The 12,738-nt window shown below is 41.8% G+C and overlaps 1 protein-coding gene across 1 annotated transcript in view; it reads right to left on the bottom strand.

The window, feature by feature from the left end:
• MYLK (myosin light chain kinase) overlaps window positions 1-12,738 on the bottom strand; it is a 248,166-nt gene that overhangs the window by 107,404 nt on the left and 128,024 nt on the right. The window contains exons 4-9 of the mRNA XM_023527574.1: window positions 8,104-8,149; window positions 7,016-7,181; window positions 5,676-5,841; window positions 3,872-3,890; window positions 2,197-2,729; window positions 1,422-1,628 (exon numbers count right to left, since the gene is read on the bottom strand). Coding sequence (XP_023383342.1) covers window positions 1,422-1,628; window positions 2,197-2,729; window positions 3,872-3,890; window positions 5,676-5,841; window positions 7,016-7,181; window positions 8,104-8,149 — 1,137 coding nt within the window. The remainder of the gene's footprint in view (window positions 1-1,421; window positions 1,629-2,196; window positions 2,730-3,871; window positions 3,891-5,675; window positions 5,842-7,015; window positions 7,182-8,103; window positions 8,150-12,738) is intronic.

The following is a 12,738-nucleotide window of genomic DNA, read 5'->3' as shown; positions in this document are numbered from 1 at the left end:
TCTATATCTGCAGGTTCCCCATTTACAGATTCAGCCAACCAGGGATTGAAAATATTGCAAAAAAATGTTGAGTTGTTGCTGATGTGTACTACATAGTTAGGCTGACAATGGATGGATGGTTGTGTGTGTATTGAATATGTACAGGTTTTTTTTTCTTGTCATTGCTCCCTAAACAACATAGTATGACAATTATTTACATAGCATTTACATTTTATTAAGTATTATAAATAATCTGTGATTTAAAGTACACGAGATGATGTGTATAGGTTATATACAAATACTACACCATTTTAAAGAAGGAACTTTAGCGTCCTTGGATCTTAGTATCCAAAAAGAGTCTTGGAACCTTCCCTTGCAGATACCAAGGGTTGACTATGATTCCTTTATATCAAATATCTTGTCAGTGTGCAAATTTTCCTGCTGTTCTCGTACAGAATTTTTAAAGGTGTCTCAATCAAGATCCACACAAAGTCCATTATTTATGCCTCTTATGTATCTTTTCATCTAAGTTTCCTATAAGTTGCCCCTCCCTTCTTTTTGCTTGCAATTTATTTGTTGAAAAAATAGGCGAAGGTTATTTGTTCCAGAGTTTCCAACAGTCCGAAATTTGCTGGCTCTATCCCTGTATTAATATGTTCCTCAATAGTGTGGCATGGGTCTCGGGTCTCTAAACAGCATTTAAAGAGGGGGGAATTTTATAGAGAGATAGATGGGTACAAAAATATTTATCATAGTTTTGTTTCAACAGTGAAAAAATGGGAACAATCTAAATATCAATCAATAAGTGCATGCCTAAATTGAGATACATTTGCTATGAAACATTATATGGACATGAAAAACTATGTTTTCAAATATTAAATATATAGAAAGATGCTTATGTAACATAAACAAATTAGAATAGAAAGCAGTATACAAACGGCACAATGCTGATTTTGTTTTAAAAACATTAAAATATCATTTATTTCTGAGTCATAAGATCACATATTGTTTAAATTCCCCACAATGAACACACATTACTTTTATAAACAGATATTACAATAAACATAAAAGATGTGGGATCCCACATCATCTCATATTACTCTAAACGTGTATATTTAGTGAACGTTTGGTTCCCTGTGCTTATAAAAGTGAGTCATGGCACTACTTGGACAGCTGAGGAACCTAAAAAAGGTAGCTCTCAGATGGGCTGGGCATGGGGCCTGGGCATGTTTATTTTGAGAGGATTCTCATATGAACTCCTGATCAGGAATCACTGTCCTGGAGCAATGAATTTGGCCTTGGCATACATGTGGGGACAACGTTTATGATGGGTTGTATACCCTAGGTGGGGGCTGTGGGAAATGACCTTGCACAGTATATGAAACCCCCCATGAACGGTCCTCCCCCAGAGAACCCAGGGTGACCAGGAGGAATGTACTCACTTTTCACGAGGAGGGTCCAGTCACAGGACACCTGGCCTCGGACATTGGAGGCTATGCAGCTGTAGTTCCCACTGTCTCTCGCCCGGGCTCGCAGCAAGCAGAGGTAATGGGACCCGCCATCTTCATAAATCTCAATGGTGCCTTCTCGTCTCCTCACGGGAGCACCTTCCAGGAACCAGGTCACTTGGGGCTTTGGGATCCCTGAAACTACAGGGCCAGGTGAAGGCTGTGAGGCCCCCGGAGAGCACATCGAGCTTGCGGGGGTGGGGTGGGGACCTGAACCCAAGGGAAGAGGTGAGTCTGGTATACCACTGCCCCGGTACTGTGAGTCTGCTTTCTTACTCCTTAACCCCCCACCACACAAGAGTAAACATCCCAAGACAGAGGCAGAGTCCCTGGGGAGAAGGGATACGCGGTGACAGCCAGTTCTCCAGGTAAGCCAAAGTTAGCAGAAGGGAGGAAAGAGGAGGAGACCCCGCGGCTCGTTTTTGATGGTGATGGTGATGATCAACTTCCCCCTCTAGGGTGGTGAGAATTAAGGCCCAGGGTTGATGCTGGATCCAACAATGAGCAACTGGCCACTGTTGGGTGTTTCTCAGAACAAGGGACATTACTAGACAGTCTTTCCTGAGGGAAGACCCCTATAAGGTGGCTTCTGCGGTGGAGGGTGTCCAAGGGGATGGGTGGATACGAGGCTCCAACCGCTGTGCTGAAGGAAGGAAGTGGCCCAGAAGCTACTTTGTGGGGGCCGGTGACCTTAGTTAGCTCTACTCACCCTCACACCTGAACTTGACTGTTTGATCCTCACGGACTTCCTGGCTTTGGGGCTTGCTCTCAAATTTGGGGAATGTTGAATCCCTTTGGCTCTCCATGGGGATTTTCCTGGTAGCAACCTTGCTCACAACTTCTTGGCTTCTCAGGCCAGACTGCCTTGTGGGAAGGGTGGCTGGAGGGGGAGCAGCTGGCTTCTCCCTCTTTTCTCCAGGAGAGAAAGGCCCCGAGACTGGTGCTCTTGGTTCCGGCTGGACTTTTGTGGCCTGCAGGGTGATGGTGCTGGAAGTCTTCTGCAGGACGGGGGTCCTCAGGGCCTTTCGAGATGAGTCCTCGAACAGATCCAGCTTGGATTCCCTCAGGGGCTGAGGCTGGGTACTTGTGGCCCAGGTGGGGGAGCCGCCTCTCTGGGTGCTGGAGCAGTTCTTACTTTCAGCTATAGTCTCCAGGCTGTCCATTTTTGGCTCCTGTGCAATTCCGTTGGTCACCTCCTTTCTGATATCTGAACTGGCTGCCTTTGTTCCCCTCACAAACGACCTGTTTGGTGGTGGTAGGGAGGACAGTGGGGAAGGAGAAGGAGGAATAGAATGATCATCCAGTTACTCACAAGCATTACTCACCACAAGCACAGATTCCAGGGATCACAAAAGCCCACAAGTTAACAGAGTATGAGCAAAAGTCTTTCCATGCAGTTTTCTCAGTTTCCAGAGCCAGAAGACAAGCAGCAATTCTTGACACTTCCTTAACCCCTAATCCAGCGCCTATTCTATCTACATTCATTCAATCTGCCTTTTTATTCCTTCCCCACGAGTGTCATCCTAGTTCAAACCACATGACCAGTTTTCCTTGCCCTCTCCATTCCATGTTCTACACAGCAAGCGTAGTCAGCCTTTTAAAAACAGAAATTGCATCGTCATTTCAAGCTTAAAGATTTTCCAACAGCTTTTCCACTATTATATTAAGAATAAAACTGAGCTTCTCAAGGTGGCCTGCAAGGATGGCCCTATGTGTGTGGGCTCAGGCTGCCTCCTTGGCTCTCACACGGCACCATCTCCATTGTCCACCAGGCTGCAGACACATGGGCGTTCCTTCGGGTCTCCCTAATGCCCACTTCTCACCTCACCACTTTCAGATGAAGTTTTCAGGAAGGGTGTCTCTGACTGTCTAATCTAAAATGAGCGCTTCGTTGTTAGTCCTCAGAGAAGCATCGCAGTTTATAATTATGTATCTGTTAAAAGCCCTGCTGGACACTAGATGTCTGCTCACTCTGCACACCTAGTGTCCTGCACTGAGCCTCACATACAGGGAAGGAAGCTCCTGAGGAAGACTGGATAAGCGAGCAGAATCTGTCCTGGGACATGGAAGGCATTCTCTTCAGAGTAGAGTGTCCTTCCTAACGACGCTGACTAATAAAGATACTGAGCAGATACAGAGGGAGACAATGGCATTGAGTCTTCAAGAGTCTCAATGCTGATGGCAAGCCTGATATAGAACCTGGATAGCATGTTACAATAGGAGAACAAAACAAAACGCCCGAAATAAAACAACACCTCCCAAACGGTCAATTTTCCCTCCCCATGTGATCACTTAGAAATTCAGGGTGTTTCTTGATTACCATTCCTCTTTTCTTACAGGCCATTTCAAGATGGAAACATAATAATCACAAAGCCTAGACATACCTATTGGCATTGTCCAAACCTGGAAAAAAGGAGAGGGTAGAAAGACTATTAGTGGAATATTTTATACACCAAGAGGAGAAAGTGATAAGACGATCTCTTTCATTTATTATAGAGTTTTTTACTTTCTAAGCTCTGACTTTCTCACCTATGGTCTCACCTCCCTCACTCCTTCCTGCTTCCCTGGTCCTGAACTTCTTAGTTTAATCTGATAAACTCCTCTGAGCCCCAGAGACACTGTCAACACTTCCAATGCTGTCCTGGCCCCTTTATGGTGGCTTCTGCTACAATATGCTGTGACATGGCACCTGTCCTTTTCACTAGCCCACAGAAGGAAACAAAAAGCAGTCGGACAAACAAAAATATAAATAAACATCTACTGAAAATTTCAAACCCAAACAGCTTAAGTTACGTGTGGCCCTCAAAAACAATCCCACAAAGTGATTGTTTTTGACAAATACCTGCTTTAAACATGTACAGGAAAAGTGTAATTTTATTTGGTTCTTCAAAGAAAAAACATGCAATATGTATTTTTTCCTGTCACATTATATATATTTTTTAAATATCATCATGGAAAATTGCAAAAAAATAAATAGTAGAGAGAAAGATATAACAAAATCTGAAAGCCCTCGCCCAGATTAAGAAAACATCAATATTTTGCCAGTCTTATCTATCTCTTTTTATTATTTTTTATTTATTTTTAAAGGACCTTTATTTTTTATTTATTTTTAAAGGCACCACAGCATTTTGTCATTGAGCACTTCAGAAGGGAACAGGTCTTTAATTCAATGCTAGGGCCAGTAAAGGGACAGTGGCTAAAACACGAGGCTCAGTGCTAAACAGCAGGTCCTGATCCTGTTGTGAGTTATAAAAGCAAATTCTTTGGTTGGGACCAGGGTTTTTTCCCCCTTAATGATGTAGAATGGAACAGAAAATACCAGTATGTACTGTATATAGTACAACTCAGGAGTGTTTCATGTAACTGTTTCAGTTAAATATGTTTATGTATAGATATGTGTCCCAGGTGGTAATGTAGAATAATTTCTTTCTGGGGGTTGTGAAAACACGGGCCAAAAATGGTAAACAGAGCAATGAGGAAGAGTTTCTGAGAAAGGAAGGAGATATGGAAGAGAAAAATCATGGAAGAAAAGAGGATAAGAAAGGAAGAGGAGAGAGTGAAGGACGTTTCCCTCTCTGACCCCTCCATTTCCCACCTTGCTCAAGGTTCCTGCTCCACACACTCTGGCTTTCCCTGGCAGGACTTGGCGGAACCAAGGCGAATGAACGGAGGAGATATAGTCAAAGATACTTCAGAGGAAGAACTGACAGTTCTAATGACCATGGCAAGAAAGAGGTAAGGGTCAAAGGCGACACTAGAATGTTCAGCCTGGAAGAGAAGAAAAAGGAGGATCCTAGGGTTGACAGAGTTAAGTTGAGGGAACACCTGATTTGAAGTACAGAGTGGAGAGTGGATGATAAGTTAAATTTTAGGCAGGTTGCAAGTGGAGTGACAGCAAGACATTAGCAATGTCTATTCTTCCATGGCATTTAGAAACACAAAAAAGGAGTCTGAGCAAGAAAAAGAGACTGAAGATACAGGTGTGAGGCAGAGGGTGGGGATACAAGTGAAGCTCCTTGCTGCCCATCCTCTTCCTTCCTTCTGGTTCAAGACCCTGCCTCTGGGGAACGCATGGGTATGTAAGTGTGACACGTATAACACAGAGATGAGTAAAGAACAGGCTCCTTCCAGGAGGGTACGGACACCAGGAAGGGATCATATGCACTACCCCTTCCTATGAGTCGATACCTTGGATGGAAAGCTCAGCTGACATGGAGGCCTTCCCTGACCCGTTCACCACCATGCATGTGTACACTCCCAAATCGTCTTGGTTGACCTCATGGATTTCCAGAACTTGCATCCCATTCTTCTCAGACATGGACACACGGGCACTTGGCTGCAGGGGAACATCTCCCTGTGGATGGCGATAGAGTAGCTCGGTCAGAGAAACCTGCTCACTTGTTGGCACTGCCCTCCAACCTCCTGCCCATTTTGGTGGGACAGACACCAGGCATGGGCAGCCTCTGTTCTGGGCTTTGTCAACATGCTTAGAGAGCAGTGTTTGTTCCTGTTTTTTTTTTTTTTTAATTTATTTTTCAATGACAGTTGACATGCAATATTATATTAGTTTCAGGTGTACAGCATAGTGACATTTACAGCATAGACATTTATACGCCTTATAAAGTGATCACCCTGGTTATTCTGGCATTACACATAGTTATTACAATACTATAGACTATATTCCCTATGCTGTACAAGAGCAGTCTTTGGACAGTCCAAGGGCCCCGACTCGGGGTCTATGCATATGTTGTGATGTTTGGTCCAGTTTAGAGTAGATGTATGGAACCCTAGTTTGAGGTGGAAAACCCTATATTCTTCGCTCAGTTCTCCTTTGCCTCCTTCTTCCTTTTATTATTTTCCCAGAGTCTGTTTAGGAGAATTAGGAAATAGGTAAAACATGTTTCATCACCCATTTTAATCCAGGAGTTCCATCCGTGGAAAACCTGCTCTCCCTGGCCTTGACCCCAAGTGTTCCCCATGGCTCCTCAGTGCCCTATTTAACATGCACCCCTCCTCTCTCCTCCACTTCCTCCTCCACCACCTCCTCCTCCACCTCTGTCTTCACATTGCTGGGCCCTGAAGGATTTATAAAGCGCTTCCACAAGGAACCTCCCAACAGTATTTTGAGATAAGTGGGATTATCTCCGCCTAATAGATATAGAAACCAGGGTTCCAAGAGATCAAATGACTCGCTCAGTATCACATGCTTTGTGAACCAGGGAGCATGGCTTGAAACCTAGTCCCATGACTTCAAATTCCACTCTCTTGAGATGGTCAGGTGTGTCTTGACTCAGAAGTTTTATGCTGTTTTGTGAGTATGTGGATTATAGGACATGGTGGACTGAGTAATAGAGGGAGAGTGTGCAAACAGGGGCAAGAAAAACATGGCTAACAAAAATACAGGAAACCCTGTATGAATGAATTAAAAGAGATTGACTGGAAAGACCGACTTCCACCAGTCAAAGGGTCTAACCCCAAACTTTCAGGTCTCCAGGCCTGGGCCAGAGTCAGGGCAGACAAAACCTTACCTTGAGCCAGGTGACCTGTGGTTGGGGCCGGCCAGTGATCTTGCAGGAGAATCGTCCCATCTGTCCTTCTTTGACCACAGCTCGACCCAGCTTGGTAGCAAACTTTGGGGGGCACTCTCCCCAGATGCTAGGACGGGTCTCCACTGCAGGGGATAAGAATCTTTCCCTGGAGAGAAATCATCATTGAATCCAGCAGCAACTCAGCTCCTCATCTCTCTGCCCCCACCCAAGTTACTTAAGTTGGGATCAAACACCAGCAAAGGGTAGCCTTCCCAGCTCTATGCCTCAAACACACCTCTGAGGCACCCTCTAGAAAAAGCTGTTTCCTCTACCTCCTAGGCATGTAGCTAGAATTCATTTACTAGCCTCCCTTGAAGTAAGGTATACCTGAATCCTACTGAGCTCTGGCCAAAAGCCTGGGTTTTGGCCCAAAGACTGTGAACAGAAGTATTTTATCCCACTTTTGGGCTGGGCCCATAAAACTTCCTGTGAGATTCTTCACAGTCTCTCTTGCCTACTCTTCTGGCTAGATGCAGATGGTCCAGCAGAGGCTCCAAGGCCTAGGAGATGATAGTGCCACAAAATGGAAGGAGCTCGGCTGGGTCCCTGAAAGATAATGGGAAGGTTCTCTACCTGTTACAGAATATCTAAAATGACTGCTTGAGTAAGAAATAAACCTTACCTGTGTTAAGTCATTGTATTGGGGGCTTGTTTGTTTTAGTAGCTACTGTTACTTACCCTTACAATACAGGTTACTTTCCATAAGAAGTGTCATATATTGATTGCCTCTTTTAAATCTGCTTATGTAAGTCTTCTGACTATTGCCTTGATTGCTAGACATCTCTGCAGACTATAGCTACATAGCCTCCTTCCTCAGCCTTTAGAAGCTGGGTCAGTGAAGGGGCTAGCCACAGAGGCCACCAGGTCAGGACGCACTATGTGAATGACATAACACATCCCAAAAGGTTTCTGCTTTAGCTATCATAAACCAGGATGCCCAAGGAGACTTGCTCTCTAGACCTATTCTGTCGAGTCAGCAGGAAAAGCCAATCTAGCCCTTACTCTGGCTTGAACATTAAAGAACTTACCCCAAGGTTTTGGAAACAGGTTGATCATGCTTCTTCACAAAGCCCCCTACAAGTAGAAAACAGAGAGAAAGAGGCTTGAAGGGTTGGGTCTGAGCCACCAATTTGGAGCCATGAAAGTCCGAGAGAGTCTACAACAAGGGTAGGTGGGATAATGATAGAAACAGTAAACCCTGACTGAGCCAGTTTGGGGTCAGGCACTCTGGTGGGCACTTTACACACATCATAGGATGATTTCCTGCAATAATTTAAGGAAGCTGGTACTACATTATCCTTCTATATTTTAAACAGATGAGAAAAATGATCAGAGAAGCTGCCTACTCAAATCACAGAGCCAGTAACAGTGCAGGAATGCATCCAAGTCTGCCTGTTCTAGAACACGCAATCACTCTGATGAGCTGTTATAAACCACTGGAGCTTCCACTTTGGGGATTATCTGTAGTGATCCGTGATCTCTCCAGAAAATGACCCAGTTGAAGGGAGGGAGGGAGGGAGAGGTGTATGCATATCTCTTACCACATCTATTCGTGCTGGACACAATTGACACTCCATCTTTCCACTTAAGGCTCAGCAAATAGCAATACCTGTCCTGCTGGAATGGAGCAGATCACTGGAGATGAGGAACTGTGGAGCCAGCACCTCCCTAGAATCTGCACCAGCAGCACACTGGTCACTGCCTGCCCTGGGTGAGGCACTGCTGTGCTGGGCAGGAAGCAGTTAAATAGCAAACCCAGCAAGGCAGCTGAGGTCAGCTCCCTTTTCCCAGCTGCTGCTTCAAGGGGGGACAATTAATCATGTGACCAGGAAATGACTATAAAGTGGTAGGGTGTTTCTGAAGAATAGGAAGGGGGAGAGGAGGACATTTTTGAGATGGTGATCAGTCTGGAAGTTGTTCTTTCTTTGCCACAAGCTGAGAATGTTTATAAAACCCCACCCGAGGCACACATGGAAAGAGCAGACATCATTCCCTGATATCAGCAGGCAGCTGCAATGAGAAATTGCAGGGTGTTTACTGGAAAAGGGTAAATTCCATTAAATTCCAACAATGATCACATTTATATGAATGCATAGGAATGGAGGATGAAAATCATGGCTGAGTATTTCTCTCAGCCATATCTGGTTTAAGGTTTCACCAGAACCTCAGTGAAAAAGGATTAATAACAAACACCAGCATCACATTTAAATTGTGGTTCCATGTAGAGTGGTAATTATTGCACGTGTATTCTGTTTAATATAACTACTTAGTGAGCGGTATATAATTTTCATTCCATAATGTGGGTTTGGTTCTTGTCATTCAAGTCTCCGGTCAAGTTAAAAGAACTTGTAAGCTAATTAAAGAAGACACCTGTTCTGGGAGGACCCAACTGACAATTGCAGTCAAGATGCTGGGGCCCCTCAGACACTGACGGAGGAAGTGCAAACCAGTCAGTCCTTTTAGAAAGGATTTGAGTGAATGAGAATCCTAAGTTTTAAAAATGCCCTGCTCTCAGACCAGCAACTTCCTTTTTGTGCCTCTAGTCAAAGGAAATGATGCTAGTTTACAAAGCTTTTCACTTTGGTCTTATTTGTGATAGAAAAACTGGAAACCATGTAAATGTCACGAAGTAGGAAGACAATAACTACTTAAATAAAATGTACAATTGGCATCTTATTCTGCCATCAAATTATGTTTAAGAAAGAATATATGAAACAGGAATATGTTAAAATATTCTATCATTTGCTCCTCAGCACACTCCAATTGGGCTGTGGTCCTCTCTGCTCCATTCTGACCACCATCTTGCCAAACCACCACAGTTAATCCTCCTCCTCATCTCACTCAGACGCTCTGTAGCACTTGATGTGAGGGGTCGTTCCCTATCAAAACACTCTCTCCTCCATATTCTCCTTTTACCAGGCTGCTCCTTCTTCCTCAATATGCTTTGCTTGACCTTTGCACGTGGGAGTGCCTAAGGCTGAGCCCTGGTCCTCGCCTCAGTGCTATCGGCTCTACTCCAGGAGGTCTTAGCCCCAATTGCTTTAAACATCATCTATTAGCTGATGACTGCTGAACCATATTCCCACCAGAACTTCTTATGCATTCACCAGAGGTATCAAGAACAGTGACCAGCACATTGTAGGTATTCAACTATTTGTTAAATAAATGAATTTTATGAAAAAGGAACAGCATATAAAATTTTTATTCAATGTGATCATAATTAAGTGAAAATAAAATAAAATACTCAAACATAAGAAAATGACCGGAAGGAACTATATCAGAATGTTATTAATAGTGATTGGTTTTGGGGAGTGGAACTATGAGTAATTTTATTTAGCTGTATTTTCAAAAACCTATAAATACCATGGTAAAGAAAAAACAAAACGTAACTTAGTTATCAAAATAAGAAAAAAATGGGGGTGGTGGATAAAGAAAATAAAGAAAAAGATTCTGGCATCCAAACAGGTGAATAGGGTCCCTCGCACATGATCCATACCATAGCATTAGCCACATACCCAATTGCTAAGAAACCTACTTAAAAATACCTTTTTACTATTTACTTCACTTATCATGCTACTGTAACACTCATTTTATCTTGGAGTAGAGATTTGGTAAAAATTAAGTTGATCAAATGATGAATGAATAAACAAAATGTGGTCTATCCAGACACTGAAATATTATTCAGTCATATAAAAGAATAAAGTAATGATGCATGCTACAATGCAGATGAACCTTGAAAAAATTTGCTAAGTGAAGAAAGTCATACACTAAAAAATATATGATTCCATTTATATAAAATGTTCAGAAGAGGCAAATCCATAGAGACAGAAAGCAGATTAGTTGTTGCCACAGGCCAAGGGAGGAAATATAAGGAATGACTGCTCAGTGGGTATGGGGTTTCTGTTTGGGGTGATGAAAAATTCTAGAACTAGATAGTGGTGATGGTTGCACAACATCGTAAATGTATTTAATGCCATTGAATTGCATACTTTCAAATGGTTAAAATGGTAATTTTTATGTTCTGTGTATTTTATTAGACTAAGCATCTTTAAAACTTTTGGGAGCTAAACAACTTAATCCATAGGCTAAAATTCCTTTATGTCTTAAAAAAATAAAATAAAGCAATAATATGGCATTTCCTCATAAATAGCAAAAGAATGCTGTTTGGAAGTACTTCTATATCAGAGTAAGAGCAGTTTATGGTATGATCCAAAGGTAACACATGAAGCAGTCAGCTAAAAATGGAATTGAGGAATGCTTTTTTTAGTGTGAGTTAACACCAGAGCGTTTACATCAAAACAAAAAGAGAATTTGGGATAAAATAACTAACAGGGTTTATTTATAGGCAAAAGTTTGAAGTTGCAAATTGTCAGATAAAGCAAAATTAATTTTGTGAAAGTATGAAAATCTGGCAGAAGAGTAAGGCTATGTAGAAAAATAAGTGGAAAAGGGATTAAGGTAGAAATGCCAAAAATAGAAGAGAATTGGTGAAGACAGGATTGAGTTAGTGAGGGGGAAAAAAAAAAAAAAAGAAGGCCAAGGCACTGAAGGTATTTATACAGTTATCTTAGATTTTTCAAGGACAAGTGAAAAAGAATGCTGGCAGGTTTTAGTGGGGAAAAGTTTAATAGTGGAGGGACCTATCACTTTTTGTCAAAGGATATAGAAAGTCTGAGGGGGAGACAGAGAATGCTGCTGAAAATGAGAATAATAAGATCAAGAGAGTATAAAGAAGAAATGCTTGTGAAAATGTGTGATGACAACTTATCATCCAAACAGGGATTCTCAACACTGAAAGGCACATAATTAATAATTCTGTCAGGATAACAGGATTAAACTAAGACTGTTCCAGGCAAACCAGGGAGCAATCACCCTACTTGTCGGCAACTTCAAAGTAGATTCTAAGGATTACTTAAAATAGTGGGTCTTCACTTAATCAGAACAAATACCCACTTTTTATCATAGATACTGAGCTATGCTCTCTGGGCCAGCCTAAATTGAAGTTCACTGCTAACCACACATTACTATAACTTAAAAAAAATAATAAATGTAAACGCTCTAACTAAAATATTGAGGAGAACTAAAAGGAAAGTAAATTATGACAATATTTATTTTAATACTGTTGAATATTAAAATGTTGAAGCATGACTATTTCAATAATAATTGCTCAGGAATATTAAAAGACATAATAAAACGGTCAGATGTTTGCACTGACTCATAAGCATATTTGGATTTAAAAGTGAATGATCAAAAAACATACTGTACAAGTAGTACAGAAAAATGAAAGAGCACAGGTATAGAGGTGGACACCTGAAGAAAATGAAAGAATAAAAAGCAGTGTTAGCAATATTATATGTCCATGATATCTCCATGAAGAGAGAAAAAAATTATACAGTAAAAAGGAAAATAGTGTTAGGATAAATAATAAATAAAACATACTAAATAACAAGGAAAGAATGAAATAATCTTAAAAGAAGGTAACTTAGCATAAGTACAGACCACTGAAGTAGAAAAAATGAAAAAAAAAAAAAGACCGTAAGTGTGGTGTAGAAACAATTTTCTACTTTATTTTAGTATATGTGCTGCCGAAGCAAGTATTAATTTTCTATTTTATGACATGAGATCTTTGAAACCTCATCTGTACTAAAATACTGATTCAGTCC

This window comes from Pteropus vampyrus, unplaced genomic scaffold, assembly GCF_000151845.1.
Source record: "Pteropus vampyrus isolate Shadow unplaced genomic scaffold, Pvam_2.0 Scaffold1, whole genome shotgun sequence".
Lineage (NCBI taxonomy): Eukaryota > Metazoa > Chordata > Mammalia > Chiroptera > Pteropodidae > Pteropus > Pteropus vampyrus.
This window is presented reverse-complemented; position numbering and strand designations above follow the sequence as displayed.